Consider the following 21,418-nt stretch of genomic DNA (forward strand, 5'->3'; position numbering starts at 1 on the left):
AGAACTCGGGGCTGTCTCTGCATCCTTCTCGGCTAAGCCCTAGCGGGCTTTGGTGGTTTGTCTATGGGAAACTGTCGAGGCCCGACATTCTTCCCTGCCGGACCGCAACTGCTTCGGGGACTAGTGTCGGAGGGATGACCCCAGGTAGGGTCATGACGACACAACTTTAGCCGAGATAACGGAGGCAAAGCCGGCATGGTTATGTATGCCGGCATCGCAAAGTCAAACTAACACTAAGGCGGCATCCTGGACGTATGCCGGCATGATCATATTGTCTTATGAGCTTGCAGGATAAGGACGAGCACCTTAATCTCAGTCCACGTCGAGATCTCTCAACGGTCTTATCCTGACCACGCGGCAGAGGATAAAGCAGAGTCATCATTATCGTGGAAAAGACAGTCACCGCTTACGTACCGGTGCCAGGCGACTGCACAAGAGAAGCACCGAAAGAGAATCTCTGACGGAAGCCGGAAGATGATAGCGGTATTTTCTGCAGGGTGCCAGGGAAAAGTAAAGTTGTCTTGTCCCCTATGGTGCCACCGGGAGGGAACCAAGCCGCGTGCCCGGCGGGGCCCAAGGAAGGTGACGTTAGGACTCGGCCCACATGTCAGTGTGACATGGGCGGCCTATAAATAGAACCTCACCCCTCTGTAGAAAGGAACGGAGCACTTAGGCATCTAGGGTTTCTCCTTCTTCCTTCTCAAGAATACAGCTCAAGGAGCGCCATTGTAGAACTTCTCTATCTCGTCTAATATAACAAAACAGGAGTAGGAGTCTTACCTCGACAAGAGGGTTCCGAACCTGGGTAAATCTGTGTGTGTTTGTGTAACTTGTGCGTGTTTTCCTTCACGTCCTCCCTCCTCTGGTTCCTCCATCGTCCATCGGCCCCAAGTTAAGCCATCATATGGCATCTGCCGTGACACCACCACGACAAACAGGGATGCGCATATGTTGATTTCTTAGGCGTATCCAGTGAAAATTATCTTAAAAAATTCAAAATTTCTATAGAAAAACTGCATACGTTATAGAACGATGTCATGTGTAAAGTCCTGTCTAAACTCAACTGTGAAAAAAAACAGCATTAACAGTTTTCTACTATTTGGTACACTGTTCATTTACATATGTCTGTTTGTGTTTCTTCCAAATGCAATTGATTTTCAGCTTGAAATTTTGCAGGTTCGTAGAATAGCACACCTCCAACATATTGTATGTTATTTAGACTTTTTTAAATCTCCTAAACATAGTTTCTATGGAGTTGCACAGTTTGATTTCTTATGCTTCACATGTGTTAAAGTAAAAGTAGTGCTTTCTTTATTTGTTTGACTGAGCATTCTATAACATGCAATTCTAACCGGTAAAATCATTATAGTATGGAGTTGCACAGTTTGCCTTCTTATGCTTCATGTGTTTAATTAAGAGTAGTGCTTTCTTTACTTGTCTGACTGAGCATTCTTTAACAAGCAATGTACAGTCTTCTTCGTTTTCCGTTTATGATCAATGGTTTTGGGTTTTACGAAGAAATAGCACCAAGTTTTTTTTTTCCACGAGGAACTTGAAAAGAGTAGGTTCTTCGAAAAAAAAAACTTGAGAAAAGAGGGTTGCGGATGCAAGGAGGAGAGACACTCTAACCCAACCACAACTAAAAAACCAGATATTCAACTTTAAGAAAAACAGAGATTAATCAACTTTAAGTCTTCGAGACACAAACTGGAAATTAACAGGCACATTGATAAATCACAAGCCAAAAACAGCTCCACCAAACTTTATTATTACCACCCTTGATAACTGGCAACTGCACGCAGGTCATCATCAAGGAACGATCACTTCTTCTTGGCGAGGAAGACGTCGGAGAGCACGGTGTCGGATCGCAGCGCCGCCCTGAGGAGCCCCAGCCCTTCGTCCATGCCGATGCTGACGAACTTCTCGGCGAGCTCCACGTCCTTGTTGACGCTGAACTTGTTGATGAGCGTGATGCTGGAGATGGCCGACATGGGGGTCACCTCCAGCCCGTCCGTCACCATGTACGTCACGAGCCCCTTCACGAACCCGCCGCTGTCGTCCGACGAAGAAGACGACGCGGCCTTGGGCGCGGCGGACGGCAGCACGAAGGTAATCTCGGACGCCATGGCCTGCTTGCACTGCGGGCACGCGGTCTTGGGCTCCATGGTGGCCGTAGCGCAGGACCCGGCGCAGGTGTACATCTTGAACTTGCCCAGCGGCGACGGGTCCTCAGGCGAGCAGCTGCCGGCCCCGGCCTTGCCCTGCAGCAGCAGCAGCTCGCGGGTCTCCGGGTGCAGCACCTTGGGCTGCATCAGGTCCGACTTGTCCTTGCCCGGGAGCAGGTAGCAGCCGCCGATGTCGTCGACGCTCTGGTACAGCCTGCCGATGCTCCCGTGCATGGCACCGGCGGAGATGAGCTTCGCCACGGCGCCGATGGGGAGCGTCAGCAGGCTGAACACGAAGTCCACGAACTCCTTGCCGGCCTCCGCGAACAGCACCTTCTTCGACTTGGTGTCCACCAGCAGCTTCAGGGAGATCTTGTTGGAAGAACCCATGGTTTTGGTACGTCGTTTCTGGCTTGGGGATGATTGGAATGGTTGGGCTCCTGCAGATGTTGTGTGGTGTATTTATAGGATAGAAGGGGGAGGGGATCGAGGGAGACGAAGAGATTTCGTTGCTGGGTCATTGAATCCGATTGTTTTCTTGGCTTCTCGCATTCTCGGGGAGTGATGGAGTGATTGGTTTTGGGAACCGTAACGGACACATACATACGATTATTATCTTTTCATATTTCTCGACAGTCTGAATGGGAGGGAAGATAAAACGCGTGATTATTCTGCAACTAGCAATCGCTAATTGAATGGAGAGTTGCTATTCTGATTCGGAATTTCAGTTGTTGTTTTTTACCATGAGTAGGAATTTCAGTTGACAAAACTGGCTTGCCTGTGACATGTACGTCGTCGTCCGGCTTTCCATATTTTAAAGAGCGTTGTAAGATTATTATTTTTTAGCCCAATTTCCTATTACATGTACAGTTTTCTTATTTACCATTATTTACTTATTTATATGGAACTTTATGGATGCCTAATTTGGCCGGAAATTGTTATTTTGAAATGAACCAACGTGCCAAAGCTTAAAGCGGTTTTTCAAATTCGCGAGTTTATGGATGAAAATGGACATTGTTGCCAAGTTTATGGACCCCAAATCCAATTTGCTCATATATGATTCCTATTGTAGAAGCCCTTGTTGGGTTGGTTGGGGCGATGACATTGTTTGATTTTCCATGCTTGTTGTCTCCATTTTTTATCTTGTTTTTCAGACAAGTGTACGTGCAAGCTAGCCGGCGCGATTTGTGGGGCGAAGCAGGCAAGATGTGGGGTCCACATGTGGGATATCGGAGCGGCAATTATTCACCAAGTCAAAGGGGTGTAAGCGGGCCACGTGTTTTCGTTTTAGAGCTGCGAGCTGCCAGGGTAAGGCACATTTTTTGCCATATTAGGTCACTAGCCACATCGTCTTTCGGTTTAGGTCAGGCTTCCCGCCAACCGCCTCTCACTAGCCACGTCCATATTTCGCTCTAGCTCAGGGTTCCGCCAACCGCCTCTCACTAGCCATATCCATATTTTGCTCTAGGTCAAGATTCCCGCCGACCGCCTCTCACTAGCCACGTACATATTTCGCTCTAGGTCAGGCTTCCCACCAACTGCCTCTCACTAGCCACGTCCATATTTCGCTCTAGGTCAGGTTTCCCGCCAACAACCTCTCACTAGCCACGTCCATATTTCGCTCTAGGTCAGGTTTCCCGCCAACAACCTCTCACTAGCCACGTCCATATTTCTCTCTAGGTCAGCCTTCCCGCCAACAACCACTCACTAGTCACGTCCACATTTGTCAGATAGATTGTCTATGTAAACAAAACTGCAAGGATACAAGGGCAGACTTTATAACAATCTTCACATCATGTAGCTTGGAATAAAATTTCATGTAGCTAAATATTGTTTTTCTTTTCAATTGAATCTTTTTCCTGACCAACTTTCCTTTTTGGTTTTACTGGAGCAAACATCTCCATTGGGTGCACGGACATTTTTCCTTCCTGAGTCCTACTTGGTCAGAACTACCTAGCTCGTTGTTTACATAAAAAGACAATCAATTACCCAAAGCGCGAGCAAAACATGAAGGAATGAAACGTTCTTTTGAACTTGGCTATAAACTCCTGAGTATATTGTGAAATTAGTAAATGATGCAACAATTAGAAGCCCGACAAGCATGAGCAATTAGGAACGTTTGAGAATTGCATTTCTTATGACTGATGACAAATAGCGATAAAATAGGACATACCAAGGCAGTCAACGGTTTCGTTCATGAACAGAAAAACAACAAAGTTTAACTCTATAAGCTCAATACCATCTTAAACAGTAAAGGGGAGAGCACCGGTATCACTGTGTATGATTGATGAAGTAATGGCGCAGAGGAATTATGCTTTCAACAAACTTATGCGTGCTGAAGGGAAAATCTGACTCTGGACAGGCAGTCTCCAGTTCTTCAGAGGTTGAACTTGGATCATAACAATAGAGGTTACGAGCCAACAGCTGTACCCAAATTTTCCCATCATGGAAGAGTGTGTGCTTTGGAGTGAAGTAACATGAACTCACCAACCAAGGCAAGGATATGTGGTACCTGTGAGTCCAGTTCTGCTTGTCATCGTTATCGAGCATCAATATGTCCATTGTACGAGGTAGAGCTTCAGGCACACCATCCACAACCAACAAGCATAGCCTTTCCTCCAGCTCAGCCAAAGAACATTGCCCTCCATAGGACTTGCGTGGAGGAAGCATCATGACATTGAACTTTTCAGTCTCTAGGTTCAAACAATTGATGCGAGATGAATTAATATAGCGGAACCTTGTCAGATAGTACACCACTCCATTCACATGAATCCCTCTATCTGTCGGTGCCCCATGGAGACTCCCGATCTGTCTCCACAAATTACCTCCGAATGTGTATATCTCGCATCGCACCTTGAAAGAATCAATATGAGGGCCTGGATAGAAATGTACAATTTTGTGTTCCTTAGTTGATTGGCAAAACCCCAAGCAGTGCCAATTGCAGGATGAGAACTGACTGCTTCCTGCAGTGCACATTGGCGTTGGCAAGACAACAGATTCACCAGTTGTTGGGTTGAGCAACTCCACTGCTCCTGTACTGTCACCTAGGCAGAGCAGGCCATTGCAAGAGTTGTGCACGAAGAGGCTCCGAGAAGCCAATAATGGCCTAGACAGCTGATACATGGACCCTGAGGCGTCTGCGAGCACCATGGCAAGAGACCTATCATTCGCTCTATCATTTGCAAAGAGCAGCAGCTTCTGCTGGCTCCGTCTCAGGTGCTCGTAAACAAAGTGCATATCGGACAACACGGACATCCAGGACTTGCAAACCATCCTGCAGGAAACAAGAGTGCGAGCAGGCAGCCTGTGGAAGACCTCCGTAAGCGCATCAGTACAGAGCGGCCGAGCATCCTCCTCCTCCACCCTTGCTTTCTTCGCCCCCATCAAAACCCCGGTAGTTGAGGACATGTTCACCGGAAAAAACAGCTGACCAGGCTAGAGCAACTGCGAAATGGCCTGGTTCTGTCATGCATCAAACAATCGCAACATTTCAGCACGAGAAACGCAACAACTAAAATCTGTGAAAGCCAATTAGTTTCTCAGGTTCTCATACCTCCATTCCATCCATCGCGAAGGGTTCAACTTCAACTCACTCAGCCACGGACGCGCAGGTTCAAGTAACTTCAACTCAGCTCTTGAATCCAAGAAGCAAGCGCACAACTTTAGTAGTACAACGGAACGAGAATCGAACGAATCAAACAAACTAGACTCACCACAAGATGTAGAGCCCTGCATTGCGGCTTCCAGGAACCCGTCTCCCGCACCACCCGCCGGAAGAACCTAACCAGACCAACCAAAGATTTCAGCACGGACCGCAGGGAAATCACAAGGTGGGTGGCGAGATGTCGAGTTCTTGGAAGAAAAAAGAAGAAAAACTAACCCCCAACAAACCAAACCTACCGGCCAACCGACGAAATCAATCAAATCAAGGAACCACCGCGCCGAATCGATGCCGGCTTAGGGAGACAGGAGGAGATAGATGGAGTACCTCAACGAGCGAACAGAAGAGCGCGTCCTCGCCCTGCTCTCCGATCGGGCAAAAGGGGGGAGGAGAGGGCGGCCTCGGGGTCGACGACGACGACGGCTGCGGCGACTTTTCTTTCCTTTCCCCCTCTTCTCCTTTCTCTTCCTCGGTCGGTTTCGTTTGTCCTCCTTTATCCTGGACGGAGAAGGGGCGGATGGGTGGATGTATTCGATGCTCGGCCGCCCTTCGTGTCGACTCGACGAGACGTGAGCGGCCCGATCCGCTCGGTGGCGCGAATCTCGAGGCGTAGGCGGCGTGACCGGTGGGCGAGACGCGGTGCGCGCGGGCGGCGGTGGGGCCGTCTTTGGTGGGCCGGATGTTTCGGCCCGTCGCTTTCCCTGTTGCGAGTCGCAATCATGGGCGATGGCGGCCCGAGCATGGGACACTTTTTTTTTTGTTCTTTTTTTACCAATGGACGCTTGATCTCTTTTCTTTTTTCCACACAGTAACACTGTCATTCCAATAATTTTGAACTCGAGATTCTTCCGGATTACTTTTGATGAGATTGACGTTTACACATGACAGCGCCAATATTCTATCGTGTTTCGTGTATGTCCTCACGTACACGAATTATATAATACTGATCTTATACCAAAACAAAAGACATAAAACATGTATTCGTTCTGGATCAAACATCAAAAGCCGCAACCTAAATTAACGCTAAGATACAAGCAGCATGGATTTGACAGGGACAGGACGCCCAATTGAGAACTGCAGCCAGCAGCCTCGCGTACGTGATAAAGTGATAAATCCATGTCTATCGGCCGCCTCGCTTCCGTTTCATTTCCACCACCAAAAGTGATAAAGGGATACTCAAAATGCACCTGTGGGCTGTGGGCTGTGGGCTGAGAGTTCAGAGGCAGGACGCCAAACTGGAAGAATAAAGATATAATTTCCGAAGAATAAAACAGCTGGATAAGAAAAGTCTGAGCCTAAGGCAAACTGGCTCGATCAACTAATTTCTTTAGAAACATTTGGCTTTATTGATTCAATAAACAAAGTACAAGCGATCGAAATTGAAACGAAAACCAACAACAAAAAACCCTAATGAAACTAAAAGTTACATCAAGATTTTTTGAAGTAAACAACTCTTGATTCGTCATCCGTATCTTGAAAACTTTCCATGCCTCCGGTGATAAAATTGCAGAAGACCAAAGCTGCACAAGCTGGACTAACTTTATAGGTTTTGAATAGCCGCATGAGTCGCTCACCGCAACCGATGAGAACCTGATATCGTTAAACGCACTCTGACTGGGGACACACCCCTTGCAAGGTAGGTTGTCGCTCTGCTGATTCGTCGTCGAGCCAACTAGAAAGAAGACCAAAATAACGAAAAAAACAAACCGTGAGATCCGCTAGCTCCATGGAGTAGACCGTGTTGACTACACCAGAAAGAAGATGAAGCCGGGAGACTAATAATCCATGAGCTTTTTTACGGTACCCTGGTACTCCAAAAAAGGAAAATGAGTACCTATTAAATCTGACCGTTGATGTGCTAGGGATAGTATGGACCTTTTCCGATTTCCCCTTATAGTTAGGTGTTTAAGGCCTTAATCTACGGGGTTCCTTAATTTAGATCCCACCGTTATACGCTCGTCGCCTCATCGCTTTCATCACGTGCCATCTTGTCCGTTATCACCGATCTTTGTTCGGCGCATCCATTGTCTTGACCGTGATGCCGGCGGAGCTGTTGTTGGGGCACTCGTCGCTGCGGCTAGAGGTCATCTTCTCAGGCGGGTGCACGTGGCTAGTGCGGCTTATAGGCAATAGCACAGTCCAAACAAATCTAGGCTAGGGCTGCTGCGGGCGCACACTATGCAATAAGATGTGGTGCTGCACTGTCATGGCATGCCAACGAAGTGTATCATGCACTACTTGGTGCTTAATTACCGACATATATATGCTTAATTGGTGTAGAAGGCCAACCATAGATGCTACAGTTTGTGAAGAAATATATGCCAACGGAGTACTTTTCTGGTTGGGTCTGACTTAAGGAGTTACAAGTTTTGTTTAGATTGAGAGGTCTCTCTCTCCACAACGCAAGTGTTTGTTTGATCCAAATTTGTCCGCGGATCAAGACGCTGGTCAGGTGTTTGGCGCAGACTTCTACTGTGTGTCTGCCTCGGCTTCGGCTTCATGCACGAATACGCCGGCGGCAGCGGTGCGCGTTGCAAACGCTATGCAAGTAGTGGCCCGTCGCAATATCATCGCCTGGCTCAGTTAGCTGTCCAGCCAGCGTCCATGGCGCACCATCCTCCAAAGTACGATTATGTCGAGATGCAGCCAGCAGCAAACGGCCGGCGCGTTGATTAAGCTAAATCTATCCATCCGGTACTTACCCCTTGTTAAGTAACTTTGTAATTCCAAAATTACCCCTGGGCAATGGTACTCCCTACTATTAGTGGGTGGTACTCCGTATATGGTTGCTTGGAGTACAGGTGAAATCTGACCATTGGATTAGCAGTAATAAACGGTCCAAATTAATTTGTGTACAGTAAAAGAGCTCTAATCCATACGTTGTCGTCTCCTCCACCAAGGCGCCATCGCGAGGACACAAAACCTCACAAAGAAAGTAGACAAACTGCAGCCAGACGTTGATCTATGATTCCTCTCGTCTCCGACCGCCGATTAGACATCAGGTGACGAGTGGAACCGGAAGAGAAATGCTGATGCGAAACTCCCGGCGGATAGGTTCCGCCTAGCTCCTGGTCCTGGCGGCCAGGGATTGCGTACGTTAGCTCCTTGGTCGAGCTCGATCAACTAATTAAGCAGGACAGAATTATCCGGCTAGTTAGAGATAAACTGACAAATACCAACATATACGGAATGCGATGCGAAGCCCCCAACATTTGACAGCAAGATGATGGATCATGGGTTCCTAGACAAACGCACCAACGAATGTCGTCCCTCGAAAAATATCCCTACCGCATCGAGTCCTCCTACACATTTAACCAATCAAGCCACATAATGCATGACTCGCATGGATCAAGCCAAATGTTGCATGACCTGCATGGAGAGAGGCAAGAAAGACCTCAACTGGCTCACAAATGAGCATGAACATGTCCGTGTGACAAAATTGCCCCCAGCAGATCATTAAAAATGTCCCAGGCTCTAGTTATTTGAGTGGAGGAGAAGCAATGAAAGAGTAGGGGAGCTTGTGGGCTAGCCATGGAGAGCGGGCTCCGGTGTGGCGCATGAGTATATCTTCAGGGGCACGACGATGGTGGCCTTTAGATACAACAACCCATTAATTTGGACAAGGATGATGGACTTGTCATGTAGAGGTTGTGCAAGTGAGGTGTGCGCAAGTGAGGTGTGCGTACCGGTTTCCTTGCTGGTGCTAGTGGGGCGAAGTAGTGGAACAACAAGCATAACCATAACCGTTCATATTATTTGAATTTGGTTGCCTTCCCGTTCTTTCTAGCAGTAAGAGCATGTACAATGCAAGGTGCTAAGACAGGTACTTACAAAAATAAACCAAGCACTTTTTTAAGCACCGGTGCTTATTTGTATAGAGAAGGTGTCAAGTTAGGCATCTGCTTAGTCTAAATAAACATCAGTGCTTAACAAAAACCGGTTAATTTTTCTAAGCACCCATCTAGGCAGCTTGCATTGTACATGCTCTAATGCTGATCTGATTGTCATTAATCTGGTGCAAGTTTGTGTAGGTGCCACTAAGATGCATTTACGATATTAGGTTAACCAGAAATGTGATAATTAACATAGTATTGACACGACATGAAGTGGAGACAGTGTAAATTGGATAAATTTGACTGCGTTTCTACCGTACTGAGTAGCTAGTACTATTAAAAAGTACGTACAACACTATTCTCTTTTTTAGGACGTGAAAAGTACAGAACGAGTAAGCAAAAGTATTGATTTGACATGCATTGAGAGCAATCAATGACCATAGCTGCTCAAGGACGACGAGTCAAAGCGAGCGGATTCATCAAAGAAGCAAGTTGCCGCTAGCCATTTCAGTCACACATCAGTTCTGCACAAATTGCAGGTAACAGTTAGGATGGAATAAATGTATACAACGCCAGTTGATCAATCGGTCTATATCAATCTCAGCCTCTCAGATCAGATTAACCCGGCATGAACAGTTGAGGGATAACGTTTGCAAAAATGTAAATTGGGAGATGAAACCAACGTTCTGAAAATAGTCGCGAGACCAAAAAAACACTTATCTCTCTTTTTTGAAACCTCTTATCTCAAAGACTCGAACAGGAGTAGTAGTATTTCGTATCATGTCAATAAGCGAGTATACAAGAGCTTGAAACATGAAGCCGAAAACTGAAAAATCAAAATGTTATTAATTTTAAATTGTTGTCGAAAATATTACATGTATCTACACACCTTTTTAAAATAGATACATTCATATTTGGTACGTACAACCAGCCTTCAATTCGTCTGGGTGTGGGAAAAACAAGTACCACCATGCATTTCAAAATCTATAAAAATGCACCTATGTAACCATGCCCCGCTGTGTTCAAGCAGCCACTAACGCGCTAGCTGCGCAGGCCGGGGACGTGAGCTAGACACGTTGCTGCTGCCTCCTGCCACGAGCCATGGCGTACTCGTTTCGACCAGCCTCGTCTACCGCGTCTTCCTTTCTTGCACTGCTTCTCGCTCTGCCTCTCGTAGCATCACTGGCATCCGCCGCTGGCGCTGCCGCGGTGGCGCCCGCGGCTGTGTACGGGACCAAGTCCATGGACCCCGGCCTCGCCGTCATGCCGCTGCCGAGCCCGGTGTCCGGTCCGGAGAGCCTCGCCTTCGACCGCCGCGGCGGCGGGCCCTACGCCGGCGTCTCCGACGGCCGCGTCCTCAGGTGGCGCGGCCGCCGCCTCGGCTGGACCGTCTTCGCCTACAACTCCAAACACAAGTAAGCATTAAGCAGAGCCGTGTTCACTTCACCCGTGCATGGAGTGCACGTTAGTTTGGATGGAGCTGGACTTACTCACCCTTTGTATTTGTGATCGCAGGAGCGTGGGGATATGCGCGGCGAAGAAGCTGATGGTGCCGGAGAGCGTGTGCGGGAGGCCGCTGGGGCTGCAGTTCTACCACAAGACCGGCGAGCTGTACGTGGCCGACGCTTACCTGGGGCTGATGAGGGTGCCGGCGCGCGGCGGGATGGCGGAGGTGGTGGCCACGGAGGCCGGCGGCGTGCCCTTCAACTTCCTCAACGGGCTGGACGTCGACCAGAACACCGGTGACGTCTACTTCACGGACAGCAGCGCCACGTACCGAAGGAGGTACACACATATTGGCTCATATTTTGCTCGCTGTTGGATGCATTTAATTAGAGTAAAATTTCTTCCTCGGTGAGTTTCCCGTTTCATTTTTTTTCCAGTTCAAGTCCAGTCCTCTTCGCCAAGCAATAATAATATCTTTCCCTTCAAAATAAATAAATAATAACATCTCAAAAGAGAGACGATCTGTGCCAAGCAATTACTAGTAGTACGACGAGAAGGCGTTACAGTAGTTCATGTAGGACTTATTGATTACGTACTTTTTTCTAGTTACAAGTTTGTAACTACGTGTAGGCCGGCACACGATAGCTTTAGAGTGAAGTTTGTTGATATAAATTCACGCTTTATTATAAGAACCTCACGAAGTGTGGGTCACGTACGTAATTTAGCACCGAATGTGCACATATGTAAAAGTGCGACACAACGTTGAGGACGTTCAATACAAAGGTTGAACCTGGACAGGCACTCTGGCAGGTTGCACCATTCGAAGGATTACCAATGAGACATGGGTCAATTTGCTTAGTGACATAACACTAAAGTACAATAAAAATAATGAAATTAGATATCATGATATATCGTTTTCTAGGAACTGAAGAACAAAAAGAAACTAAGCATGACAGGTTACAGTAAAAAACTAAGCATGACAGGTTGTTAGTTAGTTGTTAGTTATTTTGACAGGGCGACATGTTGTTAGATTGCAGCACACAAAGATCACAGAGATTTTTAATGGGCCGGGATTAAAAAAAGCGCCTGGTTGTCGTCACTGAAATTAAGAAAAACTGAACAGTAGATTTTCTTTTTAAATTGAGCGTAAGGTAAACCATAGAAAAAGGATTCTCAAGGATATACTAGTTCTACATCTATAAAATGAGGACAGACAGACAAAAAAAAATGAGGCCATAGACAGTGGCGTACCCAGCTTTTCATTATTGAATAGAGGAAAACACTATTTATTTTAATAATTGGGCGTGACAAATACATTGTGATTTTATTTTTCTCTAAAAATACTATAATTTCTACTAATAGAAGAAGATTTTAAAAATTATCCCCACCCAATTGATCACACTGCAGCTGCTGGATCCGCCCCTTGCCAGACACAATAGTTTGTCTTTTAAAAGTTCTAGTTAAGAACTCTAATTTTGTAAACTCGTCTCGAAATTGGTTTCAATGAAAGTAGGTCATGTTTTCCAATCTTCTTATCAGCGTGATAAGAAGATTTCGAGATGAGTTTACAAAATGTGGCTCTTGATAGTTAAGCGTCTTTAGTCTCTTACATTTCTCATCGGCGTGAGACCTTCCAGCGTTTTGTGAAAAGTAGAGATGTTCTGACCTTTTTTAGGCCTTGTTTGGACGTTATGCTTAAATGTGGCTTTTGATTTTTGGCTTATAAGTCACAAAAGCACCAATTTATGTGATTTTGAGTTTGACTTTTTGCTTGTACCAAAATAGTGAGGTTGGCGTCATTATTATCTTTATCCTACTATAAAAAAATGACTAAAGCTTCACACCATTGAACAAAAGTGAGTTAAACTTCAATTTAGACGCCTACTCCCTCCAATTTAAAATACATCTCATGTAAATTTGTACACTTAGACTATGTCAGCTCTCGTTTTTAGTGCCTAACCATTGATGTTGGGTTAATAATAAATGGATGTGAGTAGTTATTGGCCAGGTGCGGGTACCAAAAGAAAAATGAGGTGTATTGTGAAAAAATTGGAAAAATCTATACACGGAATGGAGTGAGTATATTTTAGCAATTCCAGACTTTTAAAGCACGGAGACAGTAGTAACCAAGTTATAATAGGTCAACTGCATGAGTTTGAATGTGACGACTGACGACCCTCGTACTGGCACTAATAAAATCCCTTTGGACCCATGTGTGGCACCACACCACACTCGTGACGCAAATTGACACGCATAAACCGGCACCTATATCGTCCATCTTAATTTGCACAGCTCAATTATCCGACCGGCAGACAACTACAGCCGAGCTGACATCAATTACTGCAAAAAAACTGAAAAAAAATATATACAAAGAGCATATATAGCACGTACGATATGTCATTGTCAGATGATATTAATTTTCCTGTGTCAGTTGATTACTCGATTCGTGTTGGTTTTGCAAACTAACCATGATATATACACAACTTCTGCAGCGAGTATCTGCTGGTGGTGGCGCTGGGCGACGAGACGGGGCGGCTGCTGCGGTACGACCCGCGGGCGCGGCGGGTCAGCGTGCTCCACTCGGACCTGTCGTACCCGAACGGCGTGGCCGTGAGCCCCGACGGGACGCACGTGGTGGTGGCGCACACGGCCATGTCTGAGCTGCGCCGGTACTGGGTGCGCGGGCCCAGGGCCGGCAAGTCGGAGACGTTTGCCGAGCTGCCGGGCTACCCGGACAACCTGCGGGCCGTTGACGGGCCGCGGGGCGGGTACTGGGTGGCGTTGAGCCGCGAGGCCGACGGCGGCGGCCCGGCCCCCACTGTGGCCGTGCGGGTGGGCCGCGACGGGGCCGTGGAGGAGGCCCTGGACGGGTTCAGCTTCGTGACCGTCAGCGAGGTCAGCCACCGGAACGGCACGCTCTGGGTCGGCTCCGTCGACACGCCCTACGCCGGCGCGCTCCGTCTCGGTCGCCGTTGACCGATCGGGTTGTTGCGTGGATAGAATTGAACGTGCACCGGTGCAGTGTGAGTTGGTGCAGACTGAGTCTCTGTCTGCATTAGCTGTATACAGTACGTTTATACCGGTATTTGTTCTTGCATGCAGTCATGCAGATGGATGTTGTGAAATGCGTGGCCCACATGTAGGTGCCTCTCTCTGTGTCTGTGGTTGGAGGTGGGTGAGTAGCATGTGCATTGTTTGAGTGCGCCTTGGTGGGTGTGCAAGCAGATGTGAATCAATTTCATTTGCCTCGTTCTCTGTTTGTCCAAGACAGCGTCTACCTGCAGAGTGTCAAGCAGGGAGACGTGAGGCGTAGCAGAGGTCCAAGGAAACGCCTTGATCAAGCCGTTGGCCGTTGGCTGCTGGCCTGCTGCAGACGCGATCTTAAGTGACTCAAATTTGCCTAAATACTGATATATTTATGTGTAAAAAGCGTTTAGATACATATAATAGAAAGTCACGGAGGAAGTAATTATTTTCCAGGCAAGAGGCCCGCATCCATGGGGCCCATACACCATGGTCTACCGGCCGGAAGTGCAACTGTTTGGTCCCATTTATATTCGCTATGTTCTCGTCGTAGATACACTAGTTTATACCAGTACCGCCTCAGTGCATATGTTGTTCGTATATTGTATTTTCTCTCGTTCAAAAATAAATGACTTTGATTTGTCTAGATACGTATGCATCTAAATGTGTTTTAGTGCACATGATACATGCAAAGTTAAACAAAATCCGAGTCACTTGTTTCTGGAATGATGAATACGATTTTAAATCGTTATTGTATTATGTGTAGGTATCCACTGAATAATTAAACTTGGCACGGCTTTTTTTTTTGTGCAAAATGTGCACCTTAATTTTTGTCGTGTTTATTGTTGACAGTACCATAGGCATATGCAACGTAATTCTTGTGTATTAAAAAAATGTCACTGCAAATTTTTAATTTTCGGAAATCATCATTGCTAATTTATAGATTTTTTTTAAAAAAATTTGTCATCACTAATCTGTAGATTTTTCAAAATTACCAAGGGTTGAAAGACGTTACTACTGCAGTGGTATTTTCGAAACATCAAAATTGCAGCGGCACTTTTTAGATATGCAAGAGTTGCAAACTGTTTGTCGCCTTATTTCTACCTTCCAGACTTTGAGAACCTTCAGTTTTGTAGTTTTGACTTCACTAATAAAATTGGTGGCATGTACTTTGGAAAATCTATTAATATTAGTACAACAAAAGAAAGTTAATTCACCGCACAATGTTTCTTCATGAGAAAAAAAGTGCAATATAAATAAAAAACCGACGATTTTATCAACAAAGCACAAAATAAATAAAAATCGTTTAAGTTAGAAAATTAAAATGATTACATCTTTTCAGTGCAGTGCTAAGGAAATCGGAGGCGTGTACTTTGGAAAATCTATTAATATTAGTACAACAAAACAAATCTAATTCACCACACAATGTTTTTTCATGAGAAAAAGTGCAATATAAATAAAAAATTCCTGATGATATTTTTTAACAAAGCACAAAGTAAGAAAGAAGCTCTTCGGGCGTGCATAATGATGAGAAAATGCGGGGGTATTGAGACTCAAACTCAAGACCTTTTGCTCTCATACCATAAAGAGCTTCATGCGCTAACCAGCGCAACCAAAAGACTGATCTCATGGAAAAAACTAGGCAATCCAATTATACTTCAACATGCAGGCTTCTATTTTTGCAACTGAAAACATGGCACCAGCTGTAAACCAGAGGCTTTTAATTCTGTATCGTTTAGTAAATCCTAAAGGTCCTGATCCAAGAGCATTTTTATTGAATTATCAGGCTGAGATGCTAGAATAATCAATTCTATAATAGAGACAAAATTATTTCAGTTGTTCTTGCCTGAGGACATGCAGTCTAAGTTAATACTGTTTACTAGTTTTACCATGATCCTATAATTAACTAAAAGGATAGGTAGTTAGGTGATCAATTGCTTCTAACGTATAATCCAAAGGTTTCCAGGATGCTACTGGGGCCTTACTATTTTTGACCGAAGGGGGCCTTGCTGTTTATTTGACAAATCGTCAGGTGAGTGCATATCGCTGACCTGAAATAAAGGTTGCCAGAATTTATGGAACAGAGAGATAATGGTCGACTGGAACCTTATTGCTGATCTTGAAAAGACAATAATTTTTAGTTTCTCCCAGAAATCCGTATACTTCAGGTCATCTGTATTGTCCACATTATTTAGACAAACATGACAGTAAGATTCCATATGCAGAGACGATACACACAACAACTTTAAGATCCCAGTCAGACACTTTGTTTTAGATATACGCTACAACAGAATAGCTACTACTCTGAATACTGTTGATCGTAAAATGAATGTGATCCAGTTTATCTGATATCTGTACACTTTATTATGTATGTGTGCAAGCAAGCAAATTATTGAGCAACCATAGGAGCAGAAAACAGGTACTCAATTGTAGTTTCTCAGCTCAAAGATGTGCATATGCATCAGTCCAAACCTCAGGGACACATCTATCAACTAGCTGGAGGTGCTCTTAAAGTGAATTTATTCCTTACAAAGATGTAGTTGTGGAATTAACAATGTATCTCGACACTCTTTACTGAATATATGTGACAGATTTCGTATTTGCTATACCTGACATGGTCAGATGCCAAAGGCGGAGCTGCTATATACTCATTGGTGTCAAATGATATCAATGATTTTTTATCATTCTCCTTAAAAGTAGAAAACCGCTCTTGACAATATGAGTGACATCAGTAATTCTGAATAGCGACACCAACGGTGTATTTTCTTGGCTTCGCCTTTGCCTCAATCAGTCAATCTAAATTCTCTAATAAACACAGCTTTCATTAGTAGGATCTGTAATTTCATGCTACAGATAAATTTATCCAACCATTATCTATTTCTTCTGACCATAACTACCTGTTTTTACTAAGGTCCTCGCCTTTCTCTCATTCTGACCTGAAAATTACACTACCCTGAGCTACTCTCTGTTTATGCTGACACTACAAATCTAAAGAGTGTGTGGAGATATACATGTATACTCCTGTACACAATCTGAGTTCCGACAAGTATAAAACCTGCTCCGAAGAGAGATGCAAAGGATGACCAAGAAGATCTATGATTAATTCAAACTGAAGTTCCCTATTCCCCCCTTGTAAAAAAATAATCCTTCTTAAGAAAGCATCCAATACACAATAAAACTCAGGTTGAATGGTTGTTTAACCTTTTTGTCTGAGGACGGTATGTGGCAGGACTTGATACGCGGGTCTGTTTGGATGGTGGCCAAACATGGCCCTACTAATTTTTTGGTCATTGACCAAAATTTGGTTCTTGTTTGGATGACGGCCAACTATTTGGCAAGCCAACACTCCATTGCCAACTCTAGTTCATTTTTTTAGCCAATGTTGGCCAATCCATGGGCAAGGGCTCAAACCAAACAGCCCCATAATAAGTACATTGGTTCACAGGCTTTGTCTCAGGTTGAATGGAAACCAGGTGATTCCCATTTTTTGGGAGGTCTGATGAAAGCCAAACGAATTTTTTTTCCGTTTTGGCTCGTTCACTATTAAAGACGACTCTCAAGTGAGATTTTGGGAGGATTCTTGGCTTGGGGGTTGTCCCCTCCGAGAGCAATATCCGGCCCTATTTCTCATTGTGCGCAATAAGAGTGACACCTTGGTTCAGGTTCTCACTTCCTTTCCTCCAAATGTGTTTTTCAGGCATACCCTTGTTGGACCCAAATTGGTTGCCTGGACTGAGCTCCTTAATCGCGTTATTTATGTGAACCTATCCCCTGGACGAGACGAGTTCCGATGGAATCTGCATCTCAATGGCGTGTTTTCGGTCAAATCGATGTACCAGACTTTGGTTCATTTTGATGTCCTGATTGCCAATGACGGGTTATGGAAACTAAAGGTTCCTTTAAAAATTAAAATTTTCCTTTGGTTCTTGCGGCGGGGGGTCACGTTAACTAAAGACAACCTATTAAAGCGGAATTGAAAGGGAAGTCGAAAATGTATTTTCTGTCATGAAGATGAGACTATTACGCACCTTTTTTCGGTGTCGTGTCTCTCGCTTTGTGTGGTCAATGGTCCAAATAACTTCTAATCTTCCCCTCCCCCCTCGTGATTTTACTCATATGTTTGGGTCCTGGTTACGGGGGGTTAATCTAAGATTGATTTGGCTCTGCAGAAATGATATTGTTTTTAATAGAAAGAACTTAACTTCTCCAATGTAGGTCTTCTATTCGTCCACTCATTGGCTCCGTACTTGGTCTACTCTCCTCAAACCAGTGGATCACCAACTGGCTTTGATGATGTGCAACACTTTGGAGCAATTGGTCAGGAACTTTTTCACCCACAATGGGTGGCGGTCTAGTCTGCGAATTGAGCATACATAGAGATGTTATTTTTCTATCGTTGTAATTTTTGAGTTTTGTTTCGTACTTGTGTGGCTGTGTGCGTTTCGGCGCAGAGGCCGGGGGGTATAATACTCTTTCTTGTATCGCGTGATATAGCTTTGAGATCAATAAAAAGCTTCCATTTTCAAAATAAAACACAATAAAACTCAAACATAATTTATTTCACTCAGAAATCTGTTCATGGTACCCTCAAGCAAAAGGGTTTACCTTGATTATTTGGGGAAGATTGAATGAGGTTGCTGATGGATTTGGTCACCTAAGTGGACATTGGACAAGTGGCTAAGTCCCCTGGCTACTTCTCCTTCTTGAACACTGACGGTCTCCTAATCCAGTTTGCTCTTTGTCTTTGCTGGTGCTAGGGCAGTAGGGCCTCTATATCACCGCCATGATGCCAAGCCTTTTTTAAAGATGGAAAATTGGATGTTGTGTACCTATTACTCTCTACAAAATCCACAATAACAGTAGAACACAACCTTTTGTAGTACTACATAGTTTTGGTCAACATATAACAAATAATTTTATTGAATGTGTGAACCAAATCTATAAACTAATTTGTCACAGAAATACTTTCTTAATGTAATAATTTGTTAGACTTTAAATTATATTATTTAGCAATTAATAGTTAGAGTAACATTTTTTAAAGACCGCATGGGGCACAACCCAACCAAAATTCTTAGTTACTTTCATTTGTTAATCATGGCGTGTTTATTTTGCGGTTGATAGATGATGGCTTTAATTTTCTACCTTATCGGTTAATATGATTTCTTTTTAATTGCTATCCTTACTATAAGGAGTTGTGGTTTTCGCATACTTAATATAATAAATTAAGGGAATGGTTCGAAGTGATTTTTTTTTATGCAAGCTTTAAATCGACTGCCCTTCTTGTTGTGATGTAGTAATACAACAGCCGGAAAGACATCTACAACACACTAAGGGGATAGAACTATGGAGAAGCCAGAGCAGGTGCTTCCGAGTAAAAAAATATTTATCATGTGTCAATTGATTCTTTTGAGAAAAATTATATTTTCTCCGTTCCGAAATAAGTGACGCAAATCCACGTCACTTATTTCGGGACGGAAGAAGTATATGTAATGTTCGAGTTGCACCATGTGTAGATAAACAAAATTAGCTCTGACATATTTCCTCCGTTCCATATTAAATGCCGAAATATTACATGAATCTAGACGCCTTTTGGCCATATATACATTCATATTTAGACATATTTGAGTCACTTAATATGGGACGGAGGGAGTATGTCTTTTAGTCACAAAATATTGTTTTCTTTATGAAAAGTTATTCGCTCCGATCCATAATAAGTGAATCAGAGGGAATACAACTTACAAGCAGACAGAAAGATAGAAGATGCGCGCAGAATCCATTTTTAGTTTATTGCAGTTCGTTCTGAGTATGACCCGAGGGCCTCCTCCAAACCGACGGGATCGACTCGATACATTGTGCATGTGCCAGGTTTACAAAGCATTGCATGATTGTACGATGCATGCATGTACCACATGCATATATGTTACGGCATGGATGAGCAAATGGGCAAAATGATATCTCCGTACTATTGGATCCGCAAGATGAGGATGAATTAGGTTTGGAGCTGGCATGGTCCATGGATGGGCGTGAGATGTGGTTGTGACCGGTGACAGGCTGACGGCCAGTCTTAGGCTCTTAGCATGATCATGAAATGCGTTTCCAATTGCATTCCCATTTCAACAAATAATTAGACTCAGCATTTTTTGCTATGCAAGTTTTGCATAGCCTAGCGCTGATCCGATCCCATTTCTATGTGGCTACGAATATCTAGACCGATCTGATCGAATTGTATATTCACGATTGGTACCCAAAACAGTGGAAAATGGACCAGAGACATAAATAACTTTCATTTACATGCGGCAGCGAAACATAAATATTCATTGGAATAAAATTTGAATGAATAGAGTCCAATTTTTGGGAGCTAAACGACGTGAGGATTCATCCACGACTTGAATTCGAGACTCGCTTAATTAAACTCGACACGCCAAACTAGTATACGGAGTATGATCGAATAACTTAAAATCCTGGGCCAGGGGACATGACGAACCAAGGCATGGTCCGCGCGCCCGCCCGCCCGGTCGGCCGCCGGGCGCACGTCTCATAGTACAAGAACCCTTCACGTACGACTTTTTTTTTTGCGGGTACGTACGACTTTATTTATGACGGGCCTATCACACAAGCATGGCACATGCAGATTCATGGTCGCCGGACGCCACAACGTCGGTCCTGTATGTGTGCTCAGGCGCGTGCAGCTCAGTTGGTTTACTCGATCGATCGGTTGTTTGTTCCAACGTAGCAGGAGCATTTACCATTCATGGCCTGCGGACCCGACACGTGTGTGCGGTGTCCACATGATCCCTGCTGCTCCATCGATCGGACATCGAAGATTTACGACGCGGGCAGAGAGCGAGGCCCCGCCTCAGTAAGTGCAGCTAGCGGTGTGACAGTGATTTTAATTGTTTTTCGCCGTGACGTGCTAGTCATTCGAGGTTCAAATTTACCCTTTCCAGAAAAAATATATTCAAATTTAAACTATAAATTGTTCCAGATTTTTTAAATAATATAAATCATAAAACTTCGCCCAAGGCTATTGTTAAAATTTAAGCATATTTAGACTTACTATTGAAAAGGGAAATGAGTTGTGAGTAAATGCCTGTTAAACACATGTTAGCTGACGTGGCATTAAAAAATGATCAAACAGTGGCGAAGCAATGTGTGACTACACAGATATATTTGACAAATTTGAAACTCCCAACTACGCATATCCTAGTGCTGAACATATTAGCTATGAAAATTGACCACACAACCATTAGCTTGACATCACATATATCAAAAGTAATTAATAGTGTAAT

General features: G+C 44.5%; 3 protein-coding genes across 4 annotated transcripts; 1 reads left to right on the plus strand and 2 right to left on the minus strand.

Annotated features, from left to right (window-relative positions):
- Positions 1-1,625: 1,625 nt before the first annotated feature.
- LOC100843303 lies at positions 1,626-3,051 on the minus strand. Its single transcript, XM_003578004.4, has one exon. It carries the CDS (start codon positions 2,553-2,555, stop codon positions 1,821-1,823), a length of 735 nt encoding a protein of 244 aa, XP_003578052.1. The 5' UTR covers positions 2,556-3,051; the 3' UTR covers positions 1,626-1,820.
- Positions 3,052-4,272: 1,221 nt separating this feature from the next.
- Positions 4,273-6,331, minus strand: LOC100843604 (putative F-box protein At2g02030). Of its 2 annotated transcripts, none has more exons than XM_010239822.3 (4): positions 6,154-6,331; positions 5,879-5,945; positions 5,719-5,799; positions 4,273-5,627 (listed from the first exon to the last, which is right to left on the minus strand). In XM_010239822.3, the coding sequence occupies exon 4, from the start codon at positions 5,571-5,573 to the stop codon at positions 4,437-4,439; it is 1,137 nt and encodes a 378-aa protein (XP_010238124.1). In that variant the 5' UTR covers positions 5,574-5,627; positions 5,719-5,799; positions 5,879-5,945; positions 6,154-6,331; the 3' UTR covers positions 4,273-4,436. The 2 variants fall into 2 exon arrangements, with proteins under 2 accessions (XP_010238124.1, XP_003578053.1); XM_003578005.4 differs by having other exon boundaries at positions 6,066-6,331.
- A 4,328-nt stretch (positions 6,332-10,659) lies between these two features.
- LOC100832366 (protein STRICTOSIDINE SYNTHASE-LIKE 10) lies at positions 10,660-14,364 on the plus strand. Its single transcript, XM_003576427.4, has 3 exons — positions 10,660-11,074; positions 11,175-11,444; positions 13,598-14,364. Exons 1-3 carry the CDS (start codon positions 10,761-10,763, stop codon positions 14,079-14,081), a joined length of 1,068 nt encoding a protein of 355 aa, XP_003576475.1. The 5' UTR covers positions 10,660-10,760; the 3' UTR covers positions 14,082-14,364.
- The last annotated feature ends 7,054 nt before the right edge of the window (positions 14,365-21,418 follow it).

The sequence above is a fragment of the Brachypodium distachyon genome, chromosome 4 (assembly GCF_000005505.3).
Source record: "Brachypodium distachyon strain Bd21 chromosome 4, Brachypodium_distachyon_v3.0, whole genome shotgun sequence".
NCBI classification, from domain to species: Eukaryota; Viridiplantae; Streptophyta; class Magnoliopsida; order Poales; family Poaceae; genus Brachypodium; species Brachypodium distachyon.

Coding starts and splice junctions, on each gene's coding strand:
- LOC100843303 (XM_003578004.4), bottom strand. CDS start 2,555: ATGGGTTCTTCCAACAAGATCTCCCTGAAGCTGCTGGTGGACACCAAG.
- LOC100843604 (XM_010239822.3), bottom strand. CDS start 5,573: ATGTCCTCAACTACCGGGGTTTTGATGGGGGCGAAGAAAGCAAGGGTG.
- LOC100832366 (XM_003576427.4), top strand. CDS start 10,761: ATGGCGTACTCGTTTCGACCAGCCTCGTCTACCGCGTCTTCCTTTCTT. Junction 11,075..11,174: donor GCCTACAACTCCAAACACAA/GTAAGCATTAAG, acceptor TTGTGATCGCAG/GAGCGTGGGGATATGCGCGG. Junction 11,445..13,597: donor AGCGCCACGTACCGAAGGAG/GTACACACATAT, acceptor CAACTTCTGCAG/CGAGTATCTGCTGGTGGTGG.